General features: G+C 41.7%; 1 protein-coding gene across 4 annotated transcripts in view; it reads right to left on the minus strand.

Moving 5' to 3' along the window:
* The window catches only part of FAM114A1 (family with sequence similarity 114 member A1), a 75,750-nt gene that overhangs the window by 21,826 nt on the left and 40,749 nt on the right, over positions 1-13,175 (minus strand). For 2 of the 4 annotated variants that reach the window (XM_023638224.2, XM_023638226.2), the window contains exons 6-8: positions 12,705-12,839; positions 7,103-7,255; positions 603-732 (exon numbers count right to left, since the gene is read on the minus strand). In XM_023638224.2, coding sequence (XP_023493992.1) covers positions 603-732; positions 7,103-7,255; positions 12,705-12,839 — 418 coding nt within the window. The remainder of the gene's footprint in view (positions 1-602; positions 733-7,102; positions 7,256-12,704; positions 12,840-13,175) is intronic. The other 2 variants (XM_023638227.2, XM_023638228.2) reach the window with 1 other exon arrangement.

Genomic DNA, 13,175 nt, shown 5'->3' on the forward strand with positions numbered 1-13,175 from the left:
TGGAAGATGGTCAGGAGTGCACACCTGGCTTAGTTCAGTGATTGTCAACCCAACACATCACACCGTGGTGCACTGGGTGCCTTTGTCAGAACTGTACTTTTTCGGTGGAGTGTAGGCCACTTACCAGTACACCCTAACTCCTGCACATATAAATTAAAAAGAATAACAAGATATGAAAAGAAATCCACTGAAAGACCTGCCCACCATCAACATCAATCACATTCAACAATTTCTGCATGCACACAGAACATTAGACATCGGAGCATAAACTCTAGGCATCAGGGCCCCGTTGAGCACACTGTGCTCTTTGTTCATTTGACCATACGCATTTATTGCACGTCTGTGATGTGATGTGCCAGGATTGTGCTGGACACCAGAGAAATAAAGATGGCTCTGTCAGGAGTTCCCACCCAGCAAAAGGGAGGGTTACAGATCAAAGTGACCAGCTCCTGTGACAAGAGCAGATGCACAGAGTGTTCTGGAAGCAGGGAGGAGGAGCACCTGAATTAAATAATTCCACCCTGTTCAAAGGGCTGTGCTTACTAACAGCGTTCATAAGAATTGTACCTACAGTCTGTCTTGCTCTTTAACAGGTTATTTACCTTTACCTTGTTCTTCTTGATTCTCTTCATTCTCTAATTCTTTGGCTGCAAAGATGTCTTTTATGGAAATTAGGTCATTTTTTAAGAGTTCCAGCTTCTCTCCATCAAGTGATGATAAAAATGACTGAACCTGAAAAAAGAAATAGGTTGGCATAACTGTCATCTCTTCTTCTCATTAATAACATTTATGTACGGCCGTCCTCAGGTCTCCCAGGACTGAGGTGATTCTCGGTGTGGGAGGTTGAATGTTGGATTTACTGCCTACTAACTGTGCAACTTTGGGTAAGTTACATAAGCTCCTTGGGCCTCAGTTTTTTAATCGAATGTGTTTGACATATAACACTGTGTAAATTTAAGTTGTACAACATGTTCATTTGATACATGTATATATTGCACTTGTAGTGAGGTTTAGTGCCTCTATCATGTCACATGATTATCCTTTCTTTTTAGTGGTTGGAATCATAAAGTTTTAGTGTGTTAGCAAGTTTGATGATGGTAGTACACTATTGTTGTCTATATTCATTATACTGTGCATTAGTTCTCTGGCTTATTTACTACTCGCTGCCAAGTTTGTGCCCTTAAACATCATCAATCTAATCTCCCCACCTTCAACCCCTGGTAACTGCCATTTTACTCTCTGTTTTTTATGACATTTGACTTTTTTAGATTCCACATATAAGTAAGATCATACAGTACTTGTCTGTCTCTGTCTGACTTATCTCACTTAGCATAATGGGCTCAAGGTCTATTCTTAGTGTCCTAAATGACAATATATCCTCTCTTCTCAGGGGGGATAATATTCCATCGTGTATATATACATATATATATATACCCCATCTTTTTTATCCTTTCATCCATTGATAGGCATTTAGGTTGTTCCCATATCTTGGCTATTGTAAATAATATTACAATAAACACAGGAGTGCATATATCTCTTCGAAATCCTGTTTTTGGTTTCCTCAAAAAATTAAAAATAGATCTACCATATGATCTAGCAATTCCACTTCTCAGTATATACCCAAAGGAAGTTTTTCTCAGTTTCAAAACAAGATCCATATTTCATTGTGATGCTTTGTGGGGTCAATGAAATAAGGAATAGGAAGTACATTGCACAAGTGTACACAGCAGATGCTAAATAAATGGTGGTGGTAGCTTTTCTATCATGGTGGTTAAAAAAACACTTTGACGTCAACCCTGGATTCAATTATGTGACCTTGGGTAACGTATTTTACCCTTCTATGCTTCAGCTCCCTTATCTATAAAACGAAGACTATACCACCAACCTTGTAAGGTTGTTTTGAAGTTTAAATAAAATGATGTACTTAGAAGTATTTATAGTGATGGTCAATAAATTATATTTATATATATACACACATGTAAACAAACATATAAATAAACGTTATATGTATATATACAGATATATATATACATATATACTTGCTAGATGTGTGTTATTGTACTGGGGTTACAAAAAGGCACAAGACACATTTTTCTTCTCAGAGATCTTGCAGTCTAGAGGAGGGAGACCCATGTCAACTGACAAAAGCCATGACAGACGTGAGTGCAGCGACAGTGGGGCACCTGGGAGGGAGCTGCAGTCCCACTTCGGGAGGGAAGGCGGGGGTGGGGAGGCTTCACAGGATGATGCTTGAACTGATGTCCTCTCTGCTCATTGTCTTCAGGACCCTTCTTTTGTAGCTATCCTTTGTAAACAACTTAATAATTATTTGTACAGGTGGCCAGTCATCCTCTGTGAATTTTAAGATTGATTTTAATTTCCAAAATGGTCAAAGGGCAGGGAGGACCATATAAAAAGTCACGTATGACTAGACAGTACTTGTAAGCTTTTAGTTTTTTCATTCTGCAGATCAAACGCTTGCTCTGGAGGGAGAACCAGCAGAGGAGCCACAATGCTCTTCGGAATATGTTGTAATATTCATGATGGTGGTAGATTTGTACATGAGGATAAGTGAAAGAGTTAGAGAGGGCCTCCGAGAGGCCAGGACGCCATTTTCCTAAAAGTAGCTAATGCACATCACCAGGGCATAATGCGACCGGTGCCAAGGCCCTGGGAGGCAGCTTGACGGGAAGTCATCCACATGAAACCCATTAGCCTCAGAGTTCAGCAGGTGGAAGCAAACGCGCCCTGCAGGATGGCTGCCGTCACTCCTTTCTGCCCTGATCTTTTCAGAGTCCTTGTGTTTAGGTCTCAGGGTCCTAGATGTGTGCACATCATATTCTTATGCTTCAGATATATTTTCTAAACAGCAGTTTTCTAAGACTGAATAAAAAAGGTAATTGTTGAATAAATGTGCTTGAGTACAACACTCAGTGAAAACGTATATACACACGTGGAACATTTTGGTTTCCCTGTGTCTTCCGGAGGGTGGCCATCCTCCAGGAGGGAATGCACTGGGGTTTTACGCTTTTGGCATCCCCTGGGAAGGGTTCTTTTTAACTAAGGACTCTTTTGTCAGCATCTTTCTCCTATAGCATCTCTTTTGCTTCCTCCTAGTTCATTCCATTCTGCCAAGGTGAAGTGCATCGAGTCCTTACTTCAATCCAACAATAAATAATAAATAATCATGCGCTCCTCAATAAATATTTGTGGAATGCTGACTATATGCTTGGAATTGTGCTAAGTGTTGTCGAGGACATGGGGTGGACAGTCTGCCTTGTAAATCTTTTCCCTGAAAGGGGGTGTGGGGGGCCATTTTGACGATTCTTGTTTACTATTTTTATTAACTATTGACTATAATGGCAAAATTATTAGTTTCTCCTTAAGATTTACAGAACACCACTTTGCCATGCCTATTGCCATCCTGGAATCAATCTATTAGAAAAGTAATGATAATAATTCCTGATATTTCCATACAACGTGTCTAAGTTTTAGCCAATGGAATGTCAGCAGAGGTGACGTGTATCATTTCCGAACCAAGACTTTTAAAAAATGGGAGCGTCCCCTCTACACTCTCTCTCCTTATGCTGATGGGATAAGAAGACAATAAGGCTCTAGAGGACGGTGAAACCCAATACTTTAGACTTGGATACAGCGGAGGTCACAGGGCCAAAGGGACGTGCCCACCAGAGTCCACACTCCCCCTTCTAGAGCACTCTCCAGGTGACTGAAAGTTCCTTTCCATGGCCTGTGTGAACCCCTTCCTCAGCTGCGCTCCTTACAGGGAGACCATCCATCAGAGTGTGCACCCCAACCCCAAGGGATGGCCAAGACGTGGCTGTCTGCAGGGGTGTCAATGGCGCTTGAACCAGGGCATCCTCACCTGTACACATGAGGCTCCCTGAGGCGAGAGACAGCTGGAGACAACGGGAGGAGAGCAGGCAGGAGGGTGGTGTGGAAATTTGAGGAGTTTGAGAATTCTAAATGGGAACCCTGCTTTCTAGGTCATTATGAAAGTATATTTGTCAAGGTAGGCTGACAAAATATATTTTCTTTAACAAGCGGTTTCACAAGTCCTTTAACTTTTAAATATTTGGTATGCGTAGGTTGCCTGGTAATATATAGGATGTCTTGGGTCTGGCCCCATGGCCGAAGTTAAAGTTAAAGTTCCACGTGCTCCACTTTGGCAGCTCAGGTTTGTGGGTTCGGATCCCAGGCGTGGACCTACACCACTCATCAGGCCATGCTGTGGAGGCATCCCACATCAAAAAATAGAGGAAGATTAGTCCAGATGTTAGCTCAGGGTGAATCTTCCTCACCAAAAAAAAAAAAAAGTCTAGTTAAATTTAAATTCCAGATAAACAATGAATATTTTCTTAGTGTAAGTCTGTGTCCCAAATATTGCATGGGACCTATTTATACTAAAACAGTATTCACCATTTATCTAAAGTTAAAATTTAACTAGTCACCCTGTAATTTTATTTGCTGAATCTCACAACCCCAGTATGGATCTCCATTTGTATTCTTGCCAGAGGCCTGTGAACTTTAGGCTGGGTCTAGTGAAGCCACAAGATGGACAGAGCCTGGCTCCTGGCTCCCTAAAGGCAGGAAAGCTGCCTGCTGACCAGGCGCCCCCATCTTGGGCTGTTCTAGGAGTGAGGATAATAACTCTTACCAGTTTTGACTCAGACATTTTAGGACTGTTTATTATAGCATCCAGTAACCATCATTACTAAGCCAAGAAAAAATTCTGCATTCCTTACTATGAATACTACAAAAATCTCCAGGCTGGAGGAAGAAAGCAGCGCTTGTGGGAGCAGTGTGCCAACAGAGGGAAATGCACCCTCCAGGGACCAAGCCTCCTTTCCAGTAACATCAGTCCCTTGGGGCTCTTTGCTTAGGGGCCTGGGGCTGTTTCACAGCTGAGACCTGTGATGGAACTGGCCAGAGTAGAATCTCTCTCTACCACCATAACTTCCAGGGGCCATGCTGCCCTGCAATAGTTTTTAATAATAATAACAAATATATACATATAACATAAAAATGCATATAAAAATAAAATGTCACCCACATTATATATGCATATATGTACACATGCATAAAATGGCAGCTAACATTTATTGAGAGCTTATTATGTACTAGGTATGCTGTGACTGGTTTCACATGAATTGTCTCATTTAATTCTTTTAATAATCCTATGAAGTAGGTTTTATTATTATTCTCATTTCATAGATAAGGCAATTGAGGCAAGACAGGTCCAAAATCGTACAGCTATTGAGTGGTATTTGATAATATGATGTCTGACCCTAAATCCAGCTTTTATAGGGAAAAATTCGTGCTTGAGTAGAAAACTGTATTTTCTAGAGAGCAACTTACCAGATTTTCAGATTCTGCTTTCATGGGAGCAATTTTACAACTATATAAATTGTAGCTAGCTGATAGCAGCGTGAAATGATTCTTGTCCATAGACATGAGAATGACTTTTGTCCAGTGGAGGGACCATTTCCCCTCCTGTGGAAAAGCCAGGTTGTGTCCATTCGTACTTTCATCTCAAATTGCTTTACTCCATATAAATTTACGCTTTGACTTTCCCTTTGAACTGGTTATAACATCTGTCTCATTCCTTCATTTAATTAATGAGCTAAATAAATTCTTTAATTCATGTTCATTTTGTATCTGAGTCATGATTTTGCTTTTGAAAAAAATTATCCTTTAACAGTTTAACCATAAGACTGTCAATGATGGCTCACAGATAAACAGAAAAGGGAATAAATATAGATAGTAATATAGAACTTGATAATCTTGGGTGTGTGCTGTGTGTGTGTCTCCATCCTGTGTGGCTCTTGGTTGCTTATATGGCAGAGGTCATCTGTCCCTGATGAGGTGGGCATCAAGAATGTCTCAATCTCCTCAAAGTCCAAATATAAGAAGGCATGGCCTAGAGAGAGTCAAAAATCACTTTTCTAGGGTCCAGCCCAGTGGCATAGTGGTTAAGTTCACACACTCTGCTTAAGTGGCCTGGGGTTCACAGGTTCAGATCCTGGGCACGGACATACACACCCCTCATCAAGCCACGCAGTGGCGGTGTCCCACATACAAAATAGAGGAAGATTGTCACAGATGTTAGCTTAAGGCCAATCTTCCTCACCAAAAAAAAAAAAAAAAAAAAAAAAATCACTTTTCCATTCTAAGGCTCACTTCCAAGGTCAACTTCCTGTCTGAGGACCTGCCTCTCCCCAGTGAATGTCACTGGGATGGCCTAGAGCCTCTCACAAGAGGTTCAGAGGGTATTGTCCTGTGGCCTCCGTTGGAAAAACAGCCCTGAGTACAGTCAGCTTGACATCCACACAAAATTGCCATATATACAATTAAATAAGTTAACAGTTTTAAAGTGCTTAGAACAGTGACTCTGTAAGTGTTTGCTAAATAAAGACACACACACACTCACCACGTAGATTCTTAAAATAGAAATCCCCAAACCCTGATGATTTCTGCTCTTCATGTTTTGTTTCTCGAGATCACAGTGGGGAGTGCGAATGTGCAGGGTTGTTAGGTAATTCCCAGGTTTCTGTTCAGGAGCATTCCCAAATAGAACTTGAACGCCCGGTGAGATAACCCTGCCCTTTGTGACCCAGGCTTTCTAAGAAATGGGTGAAAAATAACTATATAACCCATAAAGCTAAATATATTAGAACCCTACAGTCTGAAAAAAACATCAGCTGCTTTGTTTTCACTGCGTAGGAATGAAGATGTGGTCTGTAGGGCATCTCTGACCTGGTACTACGTCAGCAAAGGGAGGCACAGGGCCAGGAGCCTGACAGCAGAGTTTCTGAGCAGCCTTCTGCACCACGCGGGGGGGTAGTGATGACTCTCCTCGTGCTGGCCCTCTTGGGGCTGGGGAGGGGTAAGAGCTTGGCGCAGGACAGAGAGGACATAATATGGAGCATGAGGGGGTCATCAGGCTGTACAGTATTTGTGACCTTAGCACAATAATTATGAAGCTCTAAAAATGCGATATTTTAATGAAGATTTTCCAGTTTCTTTCATGTTTAAAAAAGCGTATTAGTGGACATGCTATTTCCAACACCCAGCGCAGACGTACCTTGCTTTCACTTTCATTGGACAGAATTTCCAGGGCTTCCAGGTGTGACAAACCTTGGTACTCATCAAACAGCATCCCGTAGTGCGCAGTCCTCTCGGCCGTGAGCTGCTGCGCCAGTCTCTGCTTCTCTTTCTCTTTGGCTTCCCTCAACATCTGCAGAAACACACAGTGTTTGTGCACTAGATGTACGCTTGAAAGCCCCACTGCCTGCGTAAGATGGAAGGGTAGCACACGAGGACCGACTTTATATTTGAGAAGGGCAGGTTTTAGTCACTTTGGAATTCCTAAAAAAAAAATTTATTTGACTGATAGTTTTTACGTAATATTCCACTTTTTTGTGTGTTCATTTTATACATGACAAAACAAAGCAAAAATTCTATGCCCAGGAACAGAATTGGAAAGAAGCACAACAAACGCTTAACAGTGGTTTCCACTAAAGTGTTTGTCGTGTGTGATTAATTTTCTTGTTTTCTAAAATGTCCAAACTTTCTATAATGAACAAATTTTATGTACACTTGGAAAACTTAATCTACTGTGACAGGATTAATTGCAACTTCTGCGCCCAAGCAGACTTCAAAGCAGTAGTAAGCTGATCTGATTTAATATGAATTATATTATTTAAAAAATTTTATATGTGTGGATTAAAATCTTTGATGAAAAAATTAGTAAAATGTAAACTCCTAATGTTTTCTTCACCAGGTAGTGAATATAAATAAGAACGTTAGCTTATCAATTCCTAGATTGGTCTCAAGAAGTATGACTATGAACTGAGTTTCTCTCCAGGTGGATAATTTTTCTCCAGTTATTTTTTTCAGTGAATAATAAAAAGACAACAAAATACACACATGTCCACCAGTTACTCCCAATTTCCTATCCTCGCTGTCTTTGATTCTAAACCTCTTTTATTGGATTCCTAAATTAAATTTACTGGGCATTAAGTTTATAGGGTTCTTTAATAGCTTGAAGAGCACCATAAATACACTGGCCACCACAAGGTCACAACGGGAAGGTCATGGAAGAACAGATTCTGGTTTTTATTGTGTCAATAAAACAATCAACCTCATTCTCCTTTTGGGTTCTTGAGGTTATCAGCCCAAAACCCACTGGACCGCAGACAGAATTCGCCCTCCTGCCTGTCTTTAAAACGAAATAAGTACAAGCTCTGAATTCTAAAGTTTTCAAGACAACCCCAGCAAATCATCACTGGGAATTTTCAACACTTACAATAAAACCCAACCACCCCCACTGGTCTCACTGGCTTGGTGGTGGTAAAAGAAAATAACAAAGTGACATGGAAATTGCTTCCTTTCTCTACACCAACTTCCATCTCTAAATCTGTACTTTGGAATAGAGAGGAAAAGGCAAGAATTGGAAGGGAAAGGGGAAGTGTCACTCTGGAATGATCAGGATTCACTCAGGAAATGGAAAGTGAAATTAAAGTTGCCTAAAGAAGAACTGGCTTGACACAGGGTGTTGGCTCTATTTTCCCTCTGGAAAAGAAAAGATGGTTTTAAACAGCAAGGAGTGATTCTGGCCTGAAGACTTCCTAGCGGACGGGCAGCTCTGGAGACAGACCCATGGGACTGGAGAACCACCCTGTCTCCGCGTTATTCAGGTGTCCGGGTACCACTGGGATAGAATACGGGAGAAATTTAGGGAGTGCGTGGACGAACGTTTCTGATTTCTATAGTTATTTAGTGCGGATTAGGAAAAACACAGCAGACTCCTCTATCTCAGTCGATGGCCGCGTCATCCTTCCAGCTGCTCAGGCCAAAAACTTTGGGGTCATCCCTGCCTCCTCCTTTTATCTCATACCCCACATTCCATCCCTCCGGAAACCTGGATCGACCTTCTAACTATACCCAGAATCAGCGTTCGCCGCTACCTTCATGGCTCCACGCGCCTCTGAGCCACCGTTCCCTCTTGTTTAGGTAACGGCAGTGGCCTCCCGAGGTGGCTGTGAGAGCAGAGCATAAATGACCGAAGGCCCAGGTGCTGCACTTTGAAATCCCTCACTGACCTGGAGGTCAGGCCTCCCACGACCTGTCCCTACTCGTCACCGGAGCAGCAGGGACACTAGGGCAGACCTGTTCCCGGGAGACAGGAGCTCCTTTGTCAGAGGACTTTGGCTGGAGGACCCTTCCGTGGCTTTGCCCAACTTTCCTTAAAGAGCACAGCAGTCTAGGACGCTTCCACCCTACCTTCTCTCCCCCTCACCTTCACTGGGGTCAGACTTGCACCTTGGCCTGATGGCCCTGCCAGCCTTCCCGGGTATCCCCTGCCCACTTTCTCCCACTCAGGCATTTCCCCTAATAAAATCTTCACGTGCTTAAGCCCACTTGGCATCTGCTTCTGGGAGGACACACCCTGATACACACACTAACTGGTTTCCCTGCCTGTGGCCCTCCCTGCTACCCAGTCTATTTTCAACACAGTAATGAGGCTGATCCTTTCAAAGCGAGATCTCGTCATTCCTCTTTTCAAAATGCTGCAATGGTTTCCTCATTTCACTAACAGTAAAACCCAAGGTCCTTACAAATGCCCTCGATGATCTGCCATCACCTGCTCCCCATTACCTCTCTGGCCCCATTTTGAACAACTCTCATCCTGGCTCACTCCTCTTCCACCACGTACCATCCCTGCTGCTCCTTGTTCATAACAGATACTCCTGCCTCAGGGCCTTAGCACAAGCTGCTCTTTCTGCATGGAATGTGCTGTACTCAGATTTTCGCATGGTCAAGCCCCTCATCTCCTTCAAATATTTGCTCAAATGTCATCATCTCCATGAGGCCACCCCCTCACAATCCAATTTAATACTTAACCTGCCCCTCACTCCCACACTCCTGATTATGCTCTTCCTGCTCTAGTTTCTCTTTTTTTCCACAGCACTCATCATCTTCTAAAATACTAGATAATGTTGATTATTGTTTCTCTCTCCTCACTGGAATGAAATCTCCTTAAGGACAGGGATTTTTATCCATTTTGGCTACTGATGTATCTCAAGATCTTGGAACAGTGTCTGGCACATAGTGGACATTCAAAACGCATTTGTGGAATGAATGAATGAACAAATGAATGAATGAAAAATTACCGTTTGGAGGGAGGTTAAGGTCAGTAGTGTTGTGGAGATCCAGCTTAAGCCAGCCAAGTGGATTGCAAGTGCAAGGCTCAAGTGTGCCCCAGAATGTTGTGTAGCACACTTTCCGCATGTGTTTCAGACGTGTAAGTAGAACAAACACCGCACATGGCCAGTGTGGATTCTTGGATGACACATTTCTCTGAGCATTGCTACTTACTTTTTAGCAGTAGATTGAACGCAAATCTGATAAAAATTGTGAAAGTGGCACAAAAACTACAGTAATCTGGGAAACTGACCAGGTCCAACTCTTCATTTTACACGTGTGTAAACTTAAGCCAAAGAAGCCAATAGAGTTAGCCAGTTTCTGTACTTGGTCACACTTCCCCCCACGTTACCACCTTCTTAACTAGAATCAAATTTATATAGACATATATTTCTGTAATGAATGAACGAATGAACGAATGAATGAATGAATGAAAAATTCATATATGTTTTCACGTATGTACATGTATCTATATAATTTATAAATATATACATAATCTTGTGGCAAAAATACTCCTATGTGCTCACCAAATATCCTTTTCCTTCTACACACACAACTGAACTGTGTTTCTCAGCCTGCCTGAGTTGAATTCGGTGAACTATATGAGAGTTTTGGCCAAAGGAATGAGGGTAATAGTGACATATGCCACTTCCAGGGTTAGTCCTAAATTGTCCCATATGGCCCTCTGCATATTTCCTTCCCCTTTCTATGAGGCTGAAAGTAAAGGTTTTCAGGATGTCAGAGACACAAAATGTGGGCTCAGAAGAGAGCTGCCCAGCAGGGGCCCCTGAACAGGAACATTCACACTATACAAGCAAAAGGTAAATCTTTTTTGTTCTAAGCCACGTTAATACTTGAGGGTTGGGTTTTGTTGTTGTTGGTTTTTTTTTTTTTCTTTTTACAACATCTAGTATTAATTATCTGATTAATACCAATCTGTTTTCTTTTTTAAAGATCAGTATGGTGATGGTGCAGATGACCACGCCTGGGCTGTAATATCAGAGTGGTTATTTGCGGATTATTCTGGAAGAGAGGAAGAAATAGCTTAAAAGAAAAGCTTTTCAGGAACTGCCACTCACATGTTGTCAGTGACAGCTCCCTCATGGCTTCCCAGGACCCAGGCATGAGAAGCTATGTTTGTCTTGCCTGTGAAATTTACAAAATCCGCTGCTACCTCAGCTGATCCTGATTTCAGTAGGGCACAGCGAGACCTGGTGTATCGGACACTTAAGGAGGAAGGGGACAAAGGGCCTTCTTGCACTGAGGGATATGAGCTTGGCATGTCCCATCTGAAAGAGCAAGTTCAATATTAGAGTTTTCTATTTGGAAAATAAGATAAATATTATTTTTAATTTTCTTCACTACTGTAAGTAAGCAACACATAGATTAAACTCTTCATATTGCATTTTTCAAGGAGGGTTGGAAAACCTTAAAGCTGGAAGTATGAGAGGAGAAGCCCATCTTTGCACAGAGTAAGGGAAATATAAATCAAAATTTCAATGAGATAACATTTCTGCCTGTTATATTGATACATAATAATGACAACAACACCTACCCTTCCTGAGTGCTCACTATGAGTCAGGTTCTATTCCAACTCATTTAATTCTCACAACAGAGCTATCAGTAATCTCAAAACAAAACATCAGTATTGATGTTACTCCCGGTGTACAGATGAGTAAACTGAGGCACAGAAAGGTTAAGTAACCTGCTCAAGGTCATGCAGCTAGAAAGTGGTAGAGCTGGAATATATGCAATGGGACTATGGACTGAATGCTGTGTCCCCCCCAAATTCACATATTGAAACCTACTCCCCAGTGTAACGGTATTTGAAGGTGGGGCCTTTGAAAGGCGATCAGATTCTGAGGGTGGAGCCCTCATGAATGGGATTAGTGCCCTTATAAAAGATGCCCCAGAGAGCTCCCTTCCACCATGTGAGGGCATGGGCAAAAGATGGTTATCTATGAACCAGGAAGCGGGTCCTCACTAGACACTGAATCTGCCGGCACCTTGATCTTGGACTTCCCAGTCTCCAGAACTATGAGAAATAAATGTTTGTTGTTTACAAACCACGCCATCTATGGTATTCTGTTATAGCAGCCCAAATGGAGTAAGACAAATGGCATAAATGGAACAATCTTCAAGAAATTATTAAGTGAATAAAGCAAGGTACAAAAGAGTGTGGTTAATATGCTACCATTTGGTTGAAAAAGTATATACATATATATGTGCATATGTGTATATACATACGCATATATGTATGGCTACCTATATTTATAGCTCTATGATAATTCTGACAGAATCCATAAGGAGCTGTTAACAGTGGTTGTTTCCCATGAGGAACTAAGTGGCGGAAGAAAGAAGTGATTTAGAAACTCAATTTTCACTCTCTACTATTTTGTGTCATGTGCTTTAAAATACCTAATAAAAATGTATTAACTTTATTGACTGAAAGAAAAAATTGCAAAAGTATATAACCCCACCTGAGACAAGGACACAGTTCTCTCCATGAGTGTCTTGGTGCGCTTAAAGCCTGGGTCGCTCTCTGCAAGGACGTTCATGGTTTTCTTGCCGATGAATTCCAGAGCATCGAGACCTCCCGTTAAGACACTTTTACCCTACACATGAGGTAATTGCACGAAATTAGATTTTCATGTTTTGCTGTTTCGTAGCAGTCAGCAACTCCTAGATGGCGCTATCTTCAAATATTAAAATCAATATAAAGTCACGATATTTATCTCATCTGGGGATTTATCATCCATGTAATCCTATTTTCTTTTCCTTGGAAGAGCATATGCCGCATAATTTGTGGGACACACAATGTTATTAAAAAAGGATGCTTAGGAAAAACCAAAGCATATGTGGGATTAGTTTTACTGGCTCTGTGTGTACAAATAGATATGTATCTAGGACATAAAATTAATGGGTGACCCAATTTTGCTGTTTTTGCCTGA

Source organism: Equus caballus, chromosome 3, assembly GCF_041296265.1.
Source record: "Equus caballus isolate H_3958 breed thoroughbred chromosome 3, TB-T2T, whole genome shotgun sequence".
Classification (NCBI taxonomy): Eukaryota; Metazoa; Chordata; class Mammalia; order Perissodactyla; family Equidae; genus Equus; species Equus caballus.